The sequence below is a fragment of the Chrysochloris asiatica genome, unplaced genomic scaffold (genome assembly GCF_000296735.1).
Source record: "Chrysochloris asiatica unplaced genomic scaffold, ChrAsi1.0 scaffold00336, whole genome shotgun sequence".
In the NCBI taxonomy this organism is placed as follows: domain Eukaryota; kingdom Metazoa; phylum Chordata; class Mammalia; order Afrosoricida; family Chrysochloridae; genus Chrysochloris; species Chrysochloris asiatica.
In genome coordinates this window covers 1,555,183-1,572,427 of record NW_006408854.1, presented here as the reverse complement: position 1 = coordinate 1,572,427, position 17,245 = coordinate 1,555,183, and the positions used below count along the sequence as shown (strand labels likewise).

The window sequence follows — 17,245 nt, the reverse complement described above, 5'->3', positions numbered from 1 at the left end:
AAGGAGAAATACTGCATAGGACCACTCTTGTAAAAAACTAAGAAAAAGGACCCATACTAAAGGGGGGAGGATTCTTTGCTGGTTACCAAGATGTGTGAGGTGGGGTGAGGGGAGGAAGGGAAAGGTGGAATACAGAGTACGGAATAGACATAGGATAGTTTGGGTGCTGGGTAAGGGGGCAATACACAAGAAGGGGGAGGAGAATGGAGGAACAAGGTGAATGGGAGAACAGTTAAGTAGGTTTTCATAGGCTAAGTGGGACAGAGGTAAATCATGATGTAAGCACAACCTTGGAACAACAGGGTACTGGGACACAAGGATTGAGGCATGGTTGGAAAGGGCAAAATGGGGGAAACAATGTTAAGAAACTTGACTGTCTTGAATCTTGGTTTCCCTTGCATACCATAATAAAATAGACACTTGAAGGGAAGAGAAAGGATTGGCCAGAAATATCACCATAGAAAGCTTGTAAGTCCATCTTCTGCCTATAACTAATTGTTGTTGTTAAGTGCCATTGAGTCGGTTCCGACCCATAGCGACCCTGAACAGGGTTTCCGAGGCTGTAAATCTTTACAGGAGCAGAAAGCCTCATCTTTCTCCCGCGGAGCAGCTGGTAGTTTCGAACTGCTGACCTTGCGGTTTGCAGCCCGATTTGTAACCACTACGCTACCAGAGCTCCTAATTGGAATACCTAAAATAGGGCTACAACTTGCCCAGTGTAGGAGACTTCCTGTGGAGCCTCTGCATTACATAAGACCATAGGTGGAGCCCTGCATCCCATTCAGAATCTTCTGAGGTGGGAAATTTCCACTTGAAAGGACGGGCAGACCATCCTAGAGGGGCTAGAAGAATAGAAGATACTTCTTGAAAGAAAGACTGATAGGCAAAATTCAAAAAATAATGGCAGTCTGACTGACTACTACAAGAACAAGCAAGTTGCTCACCCAGGAGACATAAAGACAAGTGATCAGGTCCTCTCAGGGCAAACCCCCTTCCAAGACTAAAACTCAATGGGAATACACAAGCAGACATGCACTCTGACTGGTGACCATGTTGGTCACCGATAAGGGGAAATGAGGGAAAAACAGCAATGAAGCTACGAGCTAAACCCTACTACGTTCAACAGACTCCTGTGAACCTGGGTGGAGACCTGGTTGGCCAGCAGTGTGGCAAGTCCGGGGGACTTGTCAGTCCATAGTCTGTGACATAGCCACAGAGGACTAGAGTGGAGAGTGAAGTGTCCAGCAGATAAGAAGTGAGGGCATATGCACAAGAACACCCACACTTGCAAATAACACCCACTTGACCTGGCTTTCATGGCTGGGTGATCATAATTCAACTAGAAGAAGAAAGAAGAGGAAAAAAAGATTTATCTGATACAATTTGATGAACTTGACCTACACTTATGGATGCAGTAGCTCAAAAGAGGGAAGAACTCTTTATAACAACAATCATTCCCATCATCTTGATATACAGGATAGGCAGGGATGGGCAACTTGGACATTGGCTATCCAATATGTGGGGCTACAAAGGCAAGAAGTGACTGGCTTATAAGCTTTCAAGAGGGAGCCTAGATCCAGAGGGTGTGGAGGAAGGCAGAGTCTCCACAGAGTAGTATCCAATCTTTCTGGGCAGGGCTGATGACAGGAGATGGGGATGGCTTTCATGTGACACAATAATGAATGATTGCTATCAGGACTGACTATGAGGGTTGAAAATGTAAAGGTAGATGTTTTGTAGCAAAACGAGGGGAGTGGTTGACTTTGCAGTCCAGGAGCGGAGGTCCTTGGGACCATCAAGGAAGAAGAGCGGAATGCGGGACCCTACCCAAAGAAGCAGTGATTCCAAAGATGGAGACAGAGACGATGTGGTGAGAGGGAATGACTGAGACTCTAGACCCAGAGAAGGAGAGGGGCTGTGTGCTGATGACCAGGGGGAAGGCTTTCAGGGTATATATACCCTTTGGTTCATTGATGATGCATGGAGGAGATTGTAACCATGGCAATGAAATGATATATGATAGGATGAATATAAGCTAATGTTCTCCCATGTAAACTATCACATAATTCACAATAAAAAAATTTTTTTAATTGGGTATAAACTAAAAGACTATGTGATTCTAATATATTTATTTACTTACAGACATGTCTATTTATTTTAAGTAGCACTTTCAGTGACTTGGTGTTGTTGTTAAGTGCTATTTTTCCAGTGTCCACACAGGGAACTATGACATACATAATCATTTTGATTCTCATAGGTCATAATATCCCAAAAATATAAATTCAATAATTTATTCATACATCTTCATATAACATATATATATAAGTGTATTTGTAAAATACAAAGGAGAAATGCCTTTTCTTGAAAAAAAAAAAAAAACTAAAACTGAAAATACGCCATTTGAACACCTTAAATTTTCATGGTATGTAGGATAAAATTGGTATCAAGGCTATCATTTAATATTTGATTATTAATTGTGTCACCAGAAATCTTGAATGGATTTATAACATGGAGTTTAGTCAGAGATCTTAGGTACTATTAAAGATTTCCCTTAGCATTTTATTCTTAGTCATTCATTTTAGAGGAGAGTCTAAGAAATGTCATCATTTGCCTTTGCTCCAGTTTTCACTCCTCTTTCTTAACATTGATTACAAGAAATAAATTACAAGGCTTTTTGAGGACTGGTGAATTCAGTATTTCATGGGTATGCCATTTTAATCTTGATAATTATCAGTCTGTTGTCCTTAATACCTTTGATGTCCCCAAATTAAATCAATAATGAAGGAAACCAAACCAAACTCTTGGCTATTGTCAATTCCAACACATAATGACTCTATTAGACCTGCCCATTGAGTTTCCAAGGCTGACACATCAATCTCCCATGAAGTGGCTGGAGGGTTAAAAGCTCTGACCTCCCAGTTAGCATCTGAGTGTTTAACTTTTGTTGCACCAGAGCTGCTTGATGAAAGAACTTGTTTTTGAGTCAGTTCTAAACCATAGCGACCCTGTACCTGGTTTCTGAGATTTTAAATCTTCTTGGGAGCAGTAAGTCTCATCTTTCTTCCGAGGTGTGACTCCCTGATGACAGAAAAATGAGGCTAATTTTTGAATTTCCCTTCCTGTTGCTATACTCATACACCAACTAGCTTTTACTGCCAACAACATTTACATTTCCTTTTTCAGAACCTAATTGTATGGATAAATTAACACATAAGATATGAATGCTTAAGTATAATTATAAAATTATTTCAGACATTATTCTAATATCTTAAAAATATGTTCTTTAAGTTTCAAGTATTGAAAAATGTTTCAAAGTAAAACATTATACTATGCATTAAGCTGTGCCCATATGAATAGATATTTAAAGCAATTCAAGTTGTTTTTAAGAGTCAGTTCCGAGTTATCTCAACCCTGCATAGCATTTCCAAGGGTGTAAATTTTTGCGGGAGCAGAAAGCCTCATTTTTTATCCCAATGCAGTCGAAGGGTTGTGTATACTTCCTCACTGCTCCCATGAATGTTGACTTTTTGTTGTTGTGTGCTGTGGAGTCGGTTCCGACTCATAGCGACCCTGCACTGGGTTTCCGAGGCTGTAAATCTTTACGGGAGCAGAATGCCTCCTCTTTCTCCCACGGAGCAGCTGGTAGTTTCGAAATGCTGACCTTAAGGTTCACAGCCCAATTAGTAACCACTACGCTACCAGAGCTCCTTATAAAATGAAACTCTGACAACTTCAAGCTTTTCTAGTTTTATCATGATGACATGTGGGGCAATGATGGAGAGTCAAAAATACTTTACTTGTGATTTATTTACCTTCATGGATTAATCAATTAATAGGAAGTTTCATGTAAATATTAATAGTAAAAGCATAATTTTTAGGTAATTTGTTCTTTGGATATTCAATAAGTAAATAAATATTTACAGTATAGTAATAAAATAAGAAACAATAAAATATTACTTATTATAGCAAAATACAATGGATAAAAGGGCAAAATTCCTTCAAAAGAATATAGAAAAATAGATTCTAGAATAACTATATTATAGGATATTAAATAACTGTTAGGGGAAAAATATGTGTGTACATAATGAAATGAAAGATATCAAAATTTATATAAACTATATACAGGCATACCTTGGAGACATTGCAGTGTCGGTTCAATATGATCACAATGAAGCAAATATCTCAATAAAGTGTGTCACATAAAACTTTTGGTTTCCCAGTGTATATAAAAACTATGTTGATGCTATACTGTGGCCTACTAAGGGAGCATAGTGGCACCATAAGCTAAGCACTGAACTATAAAACACCAGGTCAGCAGTTTGAGTTCACCAGGTACCCCACGGGAGAAAAATGAGGCTTTTTGCTTAAATAAATATTTTAAATCATGGAACCTCTACACAGGCCTGATATGAGTCAGAAGTCACTCAACGGCACTCAAAAACAACAAGGTCTGCTAAGGATATATTAACATTATGAAATATTTGAAATATTGTGAGAATTAACAAAATGTGACACAGAGACACAGAGTGAGCACATGCTGTGGCAAAAATGGCACCAAAATATTTGTTTGATGCAAGGGTGCCACAGACCTTCAATTTATAAACAACACTGTACCTGCAAGAAAAATAAGGTAAGGCACAATACAATGATGCATACTGGCAGTCCTGGTGTGGCACTATAGAATAAGCACTGGACTGTTAACCACATGCCCACTGGTTCAAACCCACCAGTTTACTCCTTGGAAACCTTATATATGGTCGTTATAAGTCCGGTTTTACTCTAGGGCCCTTAATAACAAGAATGACAAGCTTGATAGTTCAAGCTTATTAACAATTCTGTAGGAGATAGATGAGGTTTTCTGCTCCTGTAAAGATTTGCAGCCTAGGAGACCCTACATAGGATGACTAAGAGTTAGAATTGGCTCCATGGCAGTAGGTTTGGTTAGGATTTGGTTCATTTTCTTTCCACTATATCAAGCTGATTCTCTATTGTAACAACCGTGTTCAAAAGTTACATTAGAAAAGCAGAGAGTATGAAATGCTTCAAAATACAAAGGGACTTTCAAGAGTTTGTGGAAAAGTGAAACTGAAAAATAATGGAATTTTTCCATGAACTCTTAGAAGCCACTCTCATAGATGAAACTTTAGCCACACATATTTGTATAACTAGTAATTCACAGACTGTAAATATGTGTGGAGTACTGTGTTCATACCAGGCACCATTCCAAGCACTTACTTTCCATCTATTAAGCCACTTTATCCATTCATAATCCTTGAAAGAGGTACTGTTATTACAAACATTATTTTCAGATAAGAAAATTTAAGCTCAGAAAGTTTATATAATTATTTACTAATAATATTATTTTTAGTTATTCTAAAATATTTTACTTTAAAATAATGTGTTAAAAGAATATGATCTGAAAATGAATGAACTCTTTTCAAAATAAAGTAATTTAATTATATTTATTCTAAGAATTGAAGACACACTGATCAAAATAATCATGAATAATTATGACATACTTAGGCCTCATTAAAAATTAATAATTGACTTATTATAAATGTGATACATGCACATGAATATATTTGGCCAAACTCTTTCCTATGCTTCTACATATAATGAAGTGAAATAACTGAAGTGTTAATAGTCCATCAATTTTTGACCCAATTCAACTAATAGGATTGGACTAGCAGCAGTCTAAATATTTGCACAATGTTTTTTTAAAAAGTTCAGCAAATAGCATTTAATATGTATCATTTTTCATATTTACAAATGGGAAAATGTAGGCTAGGAGAGTGACAACCTCTGACCACAAAGTAATTCATTAGGAGTAATGTACCTAGAATTCAGAAGTTATTGAATTTTTCCTTTGTGGTCACACCACAAACCAGGAAAAATGCATGGTGTACCATACGAAATACATTAAATTTCATTGGTTTCAATGGCTTTCATCCGCCATTAGCCATACAGTAATCTGATTAGTTTACTAAATGTTTATCAGCTACAATTATACTAGCTAAAAACAGAAAGAGGACATAAAGAATATACCAGTCTCCATTAACTTTGAAGAAATCTTATTTGGCACTTACTCTAACCCTCCCCCAAAGTAGGAACCCCTTCCCAAATATGTTTGAAAGTTAGTCATTTTCCTTAATTTGAATATATTTTAGTGACTGGATATTCTTCACATTTAGAAACAAACTCGTTTGCATATATCCGTTTTATTGGCTATGAAAGTTATTAACTCAGGTAGAAATTTGGTTCCTTAATTTTTGACCCTTTAGATGTCAGTGGAGCTACATGAGCCACAATTTTTGTGTGGTGCCATAAGATAAGCATTTGATCACAAGGTCTGTTTGAACCACTGTTCAAGGTCGACTGTTCAAACTCACTAACTGCTCCTCGGAAACTCTATACAATACAGAGTCGCCATGAGTCAGAACCAACTCAATAGCAGTTAACAACAAAAGCAACCCTTGAAACTAACTGTAGAGGAGCTCTGGTAGCATAGTGGTTACGAATTGGGCTGTGAACTGCAAGGTTAGCAGTTCGAAACTACCAGCTGTTGTGTGGGAGAAGATGAGGTTTTCTGCTCCTGTAAAGATTTATAGCCTCAAAAACACTGTACAGGGTCACTATGAGTCGGAACCGACTCCATGACACATAACAACAACAACAACAACCCACACCTCATTAAATCCTATCTAGTTAGTTACCTAGAGCTGCCCCAATGTTTTTTGTTGTTCAGTGCTGTCAAGTCGGTTCCTAATCATATCAATCCTGTATAGGTTTTCCAAGGAATGGCTGCTGGGTTTGAACTTTCAACCTTACAGTAAGCTTATTCTACGTTGTTGTTCTTAAGTGCCATTGAGTCAATACTGAATCATAACAACCTTATGCATAAAACACTGTCGGTACTATGCCAACCTCAAAAACGTTTCTACATTTCAGCCCATTACTGTTGCCACTGTACCAATCCATCTAGTTGGGAGTCTTCCCCTTTTTCTCCAATCCTCACTTCACCAAATATGATATCCTTCACCAGGGACTGGTCCCTTCTGAAAATATGTCTGAAGTATTAGAGATGAAGTCTGGCCATCCTGGCATCCAAGGAGCATTCTGGTTGTACATCTTCCAACACTATTTTTTTCTTTTGGCAATCCATGGCACTTTTAATATTCTTCTCCAACACCATAATTCAAATGCATCAATTCTTCTACACTCTTCATTATTCACTGTCCAACTTTCACATACATATGAGGTTATAGAAAACACCATGATTTGGGTAAAACACATCTTAGTTCTCAAACTGACATCTTTGTCTGCAACACTTTAAGGTCTTGTGTAGCACATTTGCATAATACAACACATTGTTTAATTTCTTGACTGATGCTTACATAAGTGTTGATGGTTGATCTGAGCAAAATTAAGTCTTTGACAACTTCAATTTTGTCTCCATTTATATGGATGTTGTTTATTTGTTCATTGGTGAGGATTTTAGTCTTCTTTACATTGAGGTGCAACCCATACCAAAGGCTGTGGTCTTTGATATTCATTAACAAGTACTTTAAGTCCTCTTCACATTCAGCAAGCAAAGTTGTATAATCTGCATATCGAAGGTTGTCAATGAGATTTCCTGCTGCCACATTTTTCTTCATATAATGTGGTTTCTGGGATTATAAAATGAGTATACAGATTGAATAAATAAGATGAAGTAATACAAAACTGGCACATACATTTCATAATTTTAAGTCACTTTGTGTTCCCTTATCCTATTCAAACAACTACCTCTTGGTCTATGTACAGGTTCCTTATGAGCACAATTAAGTGTTCCAGAATACTAATTCTCTGCAATGTTGTCCATAGCTTGTCATATCCACACAATTGAAAGCCTTTGCATAGTAAATAATGCACGGGTAAACATCTTTCAGGAAGCCTCTGCTTTCAGCCAAGATTCATCTGACATCAACAATGATATCCCTCATTCCACGTCCTCAACTAAATCCAGCTTGAATCTCTAGCAGTTCTCTGTCAATGCCAGTATGCACCCATTTTTAGATTATCTTTAGCAAAATGTACTTGCATGCAATACTAATGATACTGTTCTATGACTTCAGCATTCTGTTGGGTTACCTTTCTTTGGAAAGGGCATAAGTATGAATCTCTTCTAGTCTGTTGGCCAAGTAGTTTGTCTTCCAAATTTCTTGGTATTTGTGAGTGAGTGGCTCCAGTGCCACATGAGATTGGAGAAAGGTTTCAATTTGTATTCCATCAGTTACCAGACCCTGATTCTTTGTCATTGTCTTCAATGCACCTTGAACTTCTTCTTTCATCTTAATCATATGCTACCACTTGAAATGATTGAACATTGACAATTTCCTTTTGGTAAAGTGTCTCTGCGTATTCCTTCCATCTTCTTTTTTTTAATGTTTTATTGTGAATTATGTGATAGTTTACATGGGAGAACATTAGCTTTACATTCATCCTATCGTATATCAGTTCATTGCCATGGTAACAATACACTCCATGCATCATCAGCCAACCAAAGGGTATAACCAACAAGCCTGCCCCCCGGTCATCAGCACACAGCCCCTCTCCCTTTCTGGGTCTAAAGTCCCAGCCACTCCATCTCTCCACATCATTATCTCTGCCTCCATCTCTGGTGTCACTGCTTCTTTGGGTAGGGTCCCGCATTCCGCTCTTCTCCCTTGATGATCCTAGGGACCTCTGCTCCTAGACTGCAAAGTCAATCACTCCCCTCGTTTTGCTATAAAATGTCTACCTGTACATTTCCAACCCCACAATCAGTCCTGATAACAATTATTCACTATTGTATCACAAGAGACCTATCCGCATCTCCTTTAACCAACCCTACCCAGACAGATTGGGTACTACTCAGTGGAGATTCTACCTTCCTTCATGCGCTCTGGATCTAGGTTCCCTCTTGAAAGCTTTAACCCAGTCACTTCTTGCCTTTGTAGCCTTCCCCCACCCCCCACTATGGGTTGCCAATGTCCAAGTTGCCCATCTTTGTCTACTTTGTGTATGGAGGGGGTGGGAATGATCCTCTCTGTGAAGATTTATTCCCTCTTTTGAGCTACTGTATCCATAGGTGTAGGTCAAGTTTATCAAATTGTATCAGATTACTCTTTTTTTCCTCTTCTTTCTTCTTCTAGTTGAGCTCTAATCATCCATTCATTGAAGCCAGATCAAGTGGGTATTATCTGCAAGTGTGTGTGTTCTTGTGCATATGCCCTCTCTTCTTATCAGCTGGACGTTTCACTATCCACTGTAGTCTTCTGTGTCTATGTCACTGACTCTGGGCCCAAGAATCCCCAGGTCTTGCACACTGCTGGCCAACCAGGTCTCCACATGGGTTCATAGGAGTCTATTGAACATTGTAGGACTTAGCTCATAGCTTCATTGCTGTTTTTCCCTCACTTACCCTTATCGGTGACCAACGTGGTCACCAATCAGAGCATGTATTTCCATTGAGTCTAAGTCTTAGAAGGGGGTTTGCCCTGAGGGGACCTGACCACTTGCCTTGATGTCTCCTGGGTGAACAACTTGCTTGTTCTTGTAGGAATCAGTTGGGCTGCCTATATTGTTTTGTATTTTTCCTGTTGGTCTTTCTTTCAAGAAGTATCTTCTATTCTTCTAGCTGCTCCAGGCTGGTCTGCTTGTCCTTTCAAGTGGAAATTTCCCACCTAGGAAAATTCTGGATATGGTTCAGGATTCCACCTATGGTCTTATGTAATGCAGTGGCTCCACAGCAAGTCTCCTTCACTGGGCAAGTGATAGCCCCATTTTAGGTATTTCAATCAGTTATAGGCAGAAGATGGACTTACAAGCTTTCTATGGTGATATTTCTGGCTATTACTTTTTCTCCCCCTCAAGTGTCTATTTTATAACGTATGCAAGGGAAACCAAGAGTCAAAAGAGAGCCATGCATCTTAACATTATTTCTCCTGTTTTTCTCATTCCAGCAATGTCTCAATCCCTGTATCTCAGAGTCCTTCCATCTTATTTTGACACTTTCTGCATTATTCAATTTGGTTAACCCACAATTCAATATTAAAAGTCGAGGCTTGAATTTTTCTCTTCAGTTCCCTCAGCTTGAGAAATGCTGAGTGTTTACTTCCCATTTGGTTTTCTAACTCCAGGTCTCTGCACATTTTGTTATAATTTTTAGACTTGTCTTCTCAATCTGCTCTTTGAAATTTTCTATTTAGTTCTTTTGCCTTATCATTTCTTCCATTTGCTTTAGCATCTCTATGCTGCAGAGTAAGTTTCAGAGTCTCTTCTGGCATCCATTTTGGTTTTGTTTTTTTTGTTTTTTTTCTGATCTTTGTAATGACCTTTTGCTTTACTCCTGTATGATGTTCTTAATGTCATCGCACTTTTCTGGTCTTCAATCTTTAGTGTCTAATGCATCAAATATTTTCTTCAGATAATCTCTAAATTCAGGTGGGATATTTTTGAGGTCATATTTTGGCTTTTATGGTCTTGTCTTAATTTTCTTCAGCTTTAGCCTAAACTTGCTTATGAGCAATTGATGGTCTGTTCCACAGTCTGCACATGGCATTGTTTTGAATGATTATAAGGAGCTTTCCTACCATTTATTTCTACAGATATAGTTAATTTGATTTCTGTGTAATCCATTGGGTCCCTGTGCATAGTCATACTTTATGCTGTTTAAAAAAAAGTATTTGCAATGTAGAAGTCATTGGTCTAGCAAAATTCTATCGTGGTATCTTCAGCATCATTTCTATCACCAAGGCCATGTTTACCAACTACTGATCTTTCCACTTTGTTTCCAACCTTTGCGTTCCAATCTCCAGTAATTTTCAATACATCTTGATTGCATGTTTGATCAGCTTCATGCTCAACAAATTTGGTAGAACTCTTCAATTTCATCACCACTAGCTTTAGTGGTTGGTGTGTAAATTTGAATAATAGTTGTATGAAATGGTCTTCCTTGTAGACATATGGATAATCTCCTATCACAGACATCATTGTACTCCAAGAAAGATCATGATACGTTCTTTTGATGATGAATGTGACACCATTCTTCTTCAATTGCTCATTTCTGGCATAATAAACCATATGATTGTCAGATACAAAATGGCCAATACCAGTCCAGTTTAGCTCACTAATGCCTATGGTATCGATGTTAATGAGTTTTTTATTTTTGACAATTTATAATTTTCCTAGATTCAGACTTTGCACATTTTCTTGTTAAGGTGTGCCCCATCAGCAAATGATGGCCTGAAGGCTTAACTTCATTCATGTCATCACAGTAACTATTTTGAGAAGGCAGCTCTTACCTAATCATAATGTGAGTGTCTTCCAACCTGAGTGACTCACATGCTGGCACTATATCTGCCAGCATTCTGCTGCTCTTCATCATATTTCAATATTCAGTATTTTGGTGCTCCACTGCTATTCAAAAGGTTTTCGGTGACTACATATTTGGAAGTAGTCTGTCTCTCCTTCTTCTTTGTCTGTCTTCATCTGGAAACCCATCTGAAACCTATCCACCATGAGTGACGCTGCTGGTATTTTAAATTCTGATGACACAGCATCCAAAACTTTAGCAGCATACAAGCCACCACTAACAGCAAACTGAGAGACAACTGGTTGAAAACAGCTATAACATCCATTAATTATCAGAGCATGGAATTTACAAAGTATGAATCTAGGGAAATTGGAAATTGTCAAAATGATATAGAACACATAAATATCAATGTCTTTGTTGTTGTTAAGTGCTGTCGAGTCGGTTCCGACCCATAGAGACCCTGTACAGGGTTTCCGAGGCTGTAAATCTTTACTGGAGCAGAGCACCTCATCTTTCTCCTGCGGAACAGCTGATAGTTTCGAACTGCTGACCTTAAGGTTCACAGCCCAATTCGTAACCACTATGCTACCAGAGCTCCTTTACAGGCGCAGAAAGATTATGGAGCGGCTGGTAGTTTCGAACTGCTGACCTTTAGGTTCGCAGTCCAATTTGTAACCTCTACGCTACCAGAGCTGAAATGGACTGGTATGGGCCATTGTTAATCTGACAATCACATGGTTTACTATGCCAGGAATGATAAATTGAAGAGGGATGGTGTCAAATTCATCATCAGAAAGAACATATCAAGATTTTTCTTGAAGTACAATGATGCATGTGATAGGAGGTTATCCATACGCCTACAAGGAAGACCAGTTCATACAACTATTATTCAAATTTATGCATCAACCACTAAACTGTTGTTGTTGCTAAGTGCTGTTGAGTCAGTTCCTATCCAGAGCGACCCTATGTAGGGCTTACAAGAAGCAGTTGCTAAGCTTGAACCACCAACCTAGCTGTTCAAATGTCTTTGCAGTCTGGCGAATTAACCCACAGCGCCACACCAGGATTCCAACCACTAAACTAGTAGTGATGAAATTGAAGAATTCTACCATATTTGTTAAGCCTGAAATTGATCAAACATGCAATCAAGAAGTATTGATAATTACTGGAGATTGGAATGAAAAGATTGGAAACAAAGAGGATAGATCAGTAGTTGGCAAATACGATCTTAGTAATAGAAAAGATGCTGGAGATCACATGATAGAATTTTGTAAGACCAATGACGTCTTCATTGCAAATATCTTTTTTTAAACAACATAAAAGATTACTATGCACATGGATGTCACCAGATGGAATACACAGAAATCAAATTGACTACATCTGTGAAAAGAGACAGTGGAAAAGTTCCATATCATCAGCCCAAACTAGGTGAGTGAAAGACTGTTGAATAGACCACAAATAGTTTATACAAAGGTTCAGAATGAAGCACAAGAAAATGAAAACAAGTCAGCAAGAACCAAAAATGAAGGAGTTTAGTTTCAGAGTGTGTGGGGAAGGTAAAATACCCACTGAATGGTTTTCATCTTGTCTAGATGGGTCTGGTGAAAGGAGATGGGGATAAGATTCCTATGATTCAATAGTGAGTAATTGTTATCATGACTAAACACAATTGTCACAACTGTAAAGGTAGAAGTTTTGTAACATAAAGGGGGGAGGGAGTATTTAATCTTATAGTCCAGTAACAGGGGACCCTAGGACCATCAGGGGAGAAGAGCATGAGTGGAATGTGGGACCCTATGCAGAGAACCAGCAACACCAGAGAAGAAGGCAGAGATGAGGACATGGAGAGAGAGGCAGCTGAGGATTCTAGACCTATGGAAAGAGAAAAGCTGTGTGCTGGAGGCCAGAAGACAGGCTTGTAGAATATGCCCTTTGATTTTTTAAATGATTATATAAACAGAAGCAAATACTGTTGAATGATGATGCATTGAGGGGATTGTAATAATTGCAATGAAATGAAATACGATAGGATGAGTGCAAAACTGATGTTCTCCCATGTAAACTATCACTCAATTCACAATAAATGCTTTAAAAAAGAAAAAACAAAAACAAAACAAAAAAAAACTAGAAAACGAAGAATGAGCAGATGCATTATTGAAATGGGGGGGGGGGGAAATAAGAGCCAATAAATGACGTTGAACATAGCCTACCTAAATTTAGAGATCATCTGAAGAACAGATTTGATACAGTAAACACTAAATACCAAAGACCAGAGGAGCTGTAGGATGCCATCAAGAATGTCATACAGGAAGAAAGCTAAAGGTCATTAAGATGACAAAAAAGAAGGAAAAGGCCAAAATGGATGTAAGAAGAGACTCTGGAACTTGCTCTCCAGAATAGATATGCTAAAGAAAATGGAAGTGAGGAGGTACAAGAGATAACGAGAACATTTTGAAGATCGGCTCAAGAAGAAAAAACGAAAAATTATAATGAAATGTGCAGAGACTTAGAGTTGGAAAACCAAACAGAAAGAATGTGCTCAGCATTTGTTAAGCTGAGGGAACAAAAGCAATCATGAAGGATTCTACTGACAAACTATTGAATGATGCAGAAACCATCAAAAAGAGATGGAAGGAGTATACAAAGTCACTGTACCAAAAGGAAATAGTCAATGTTCAACTATTTCAGAAACTAGCATATGATCAAGAGCCAATGATCCTGAATGAAGAAGTTCAAGGTGCACTGAATGCATTGGCAAAAATCAAGGCTCTGGAATTTGATGGAATACAAATTGAAATCTTTCAACAAACTGATATGAAACTGGAGGCACTCACTTATCTATGACAAGAAATTTGGAAGACAACTACCTGGCCAAATGACTGGAAGAGATTCATATTTGTGCCCTTTCCAAAGAGAGGTTACCCAACGGAATGTGGAAATTATCAGACAATATTATTAATATCGCATGCAAGCAAATTTTGCTAAAGATAATCTAAAAACGGTGGCAAACAAGCATTGACAGAGAACTGCCAGAGGTTTTAACCAGATTCACATGAGGATGTAGAACATGGGACATCATTGCTGATGTCAGATGGATCTTGGCTGAAAGCAGAAGTTTACCTGTGCTTTGTTTACTATGCAAACATTTTCAATTTTGTGACTTATAAGAAGTTATGGACAATAATGCAGAGAATTAATATTCTGGAACTCTTAATTGTGCTCATGAAGAACCCGTACATAGACAAGGAGGTAGTTGTTCGAACAGGACAAGGGAACACCACATGGTTTGAAATTAAGAAAACTGTGCAACAGGATTGTATTTTTTCACCATACTTATTTGATTTGTATGCTGAGCAAGTAATTTGAGAAGATGAGTTATGTGAAGAAAAATGTTGCAACAGGGTTGGAGGAAGACTCATTAGCTACCTGCAATATGCAGAGGATACAACCTTGCTTGCAGAAAGCAAAAAGGACTTAAAATACTTACTGATGAAGATCAAAGACCACCGCCTTTGGTATGGGTTACACCTCAATGTAAAGAAAACAGAAATCCTCACCACTGGACTAGTAAACAACATCCTTATCAATGAAGAAGAGATTGAAAGTTTTATCAAAGGCTTCATTTTGCTCTGATCAGCCATCAACACTCATGGAAGCAGCAGTCATGAAATCAAACAACATCTTGGATTAGGCAAATCTGCTGTACAAGACCTCTTCAAAGGTCCGAGAGCAAAGTTGTAAATTTGCACCTTACCCAAGTCATGGTATTTTCAATAACCTCATATGCATGCAAAATTTGTCAATGAAAAAGGAAGGCTGTAGAAGTATGTATGCATTTGAGTTATGGTACTGGAGAAGAATGTTAAAAACAAAAGAACAAAGCAATCAGTATTGGCAGAAGTACAGCCATTGTGGTACTTGGAAGCCAGGACGACTAGACTTTGTCTTTCATACTTTGGACATATTATCTGGAGGGACCAACCCCTAGAGAAGGATATCATGTTTGGTAGAGTGGAGAGTTGAGAAAAAAGGAAGACCCCAAAGAGATGGATTGGCACAGTGGCAGTAACAATGGGCTCAAATGCAGCAATGGTTGTGAGGTTGGAGCAGGACTAGGCAGTGTTTTGTTCTGTTGTGCAAAGGGTCAATATGAGTCAGTACCCACTCAATGGCACCTAACAACAAGAACAAAAGTGTGAAATGAAGTTCTTATAGCAATGTTTTCTGATATCTCATTTTCTAGGCTCTAGGCGATGTTCTGTTGAAACATGACTTATGTAAGTGTTACAGGACTTCAAGTTAGTCTAGATATTGTAGATTACAGTGAAACCATGGCTGCATCCATATTGTTATTAATATAACTTAAGGAGCTCTGGTAGCGTAGTGGTTATGAATCGGGCTGCAAACCTTAAGATCAGCGGTTCGAAACTACCAGCCGCTCCGCGGGAGAAAGATGAGGCTTTCTACTCCCGTAAAGATTTACACCCTCAGAAACCCTGTACAGGGTCGCTATGGGTCGGAACTGACTCGATGGCACATAACAACATAACAAAGGTCTTGTAGGAGAGTGTTGTGGCCCTATATGACAAGCCCTGGTCAGCAATTTGAGCCCACCAGCTGCTCCATGGGACAAAGATGAGGCTTTCTGCTCCTGCAAAGTTTCACAGCCCTGAAAATCCCATTCCAGGTTGCTAATGTTGCTATGAGAATCAACTCAATGGCACTTAGCAAGGTTTTTGTAGTTCCCATAGTTATTATTTTAAAGTAATTTGGACACATTTGATTCCTGCTGAGTTTATGTTAAATTAAAGTCTCAAGTTTTCCACATGAATTTCTATCAGATTATCTCTCCTTTGTTCTATTCACCAATCTAGCACAGTACAACTTCAAAGATTTGTTCTATACCATTTCTACAATTGATCTACCTGAATCTTAGCATGGGTAGCTTGCTTTTTCAGTTATCTTTTTAACTTGTTATCATTTGCATATCTGATAAGCTGGTTTCCTATATGTTCATCCAAGTCATTAATCAAAAACTTTGATTAGCTCAGGGACATTGACGAAGACTTGCATGCCACTGAGGCCTCTTTCCAGGCAGATATAGAACAACATACACAGGTCAAACAAACAAAAAAGATCAGTTTAGATAAATTCCTAAAGAATTTTGCCACCAGAAAATCTAGCAAATGAAGATTTGAAGTACTTTCACTTTTGTATTAAAAAAAAAAAAAAAAATCAGATACTGAGATCACGCCATCCAAATGCATTTGAGGGCTGAATCTAGGCTTCAGTGATGGGCAGTTAGGGGAATTGAGAATAAGAAGGAAATGAGGCACCAACCTGAATGAGCATCCAGCTAAACTGGCATAGATACAGGTAATGTGTGATAGCAGCCACTGCTGAGCAGCTCTCATCAGCCAGTTGGGGACTTACATATGCAGCTGCCAGGAACATAATCTGTAAGAAACAAACAATTTTACTTTAAAATCATTCTAAAATTGAAGAAGAATTTTTTTTTAAATTATTTTCCTATCTGAATCTATGACCAATGAATTAAAGGGAAAATTAGTTGATTTGTAGTCCATACTGATAAGACTAACAGTCATTTTTTAAATGGCAATATAGGGATTTTGATGTTTCTAAGGAACAATGAAATTGTGTTACATGAAATTTTTTGTTTGTTTGTTTGTTTGTTTGTTTTTATAAGGCTATTGAAAATACCATGGCTTGGGTCAGCCACACCTTAGTCATGATATATTTGCTCTTGAATAAAAAAAATAATAATAAAAATTGTGAATTATGTGATAGTTTACATGGGAGAACATTAGTTTTACATTCATCCTATTGTATATCACTTCATTGCCATGGTTACAATCCCCTCCATGCATCATCAACCAACCAAAGGGTATA

At 38.1% G+C, this 17,245-nt stretch overlaps 1 protein-coding gene across 1 annotated transcript in view; it reads right to left on the bottom strand.

The window, feature by feature from the left end:
* GPR98 (G protein-coupled receptor 98) overlaps positions 1-17,245 on the bottom strand; it is a 962,819-nt gene that overhangs the window by 352,155 nt on the left and 593,419 nt on the right. The window contains 1 exon segment of the mRNA XM_006875701.1: positions 16,676-16,792. Coding sequence (XP_006875763.1) covers positions 16,676-16,792 — 117 coding nt within the window.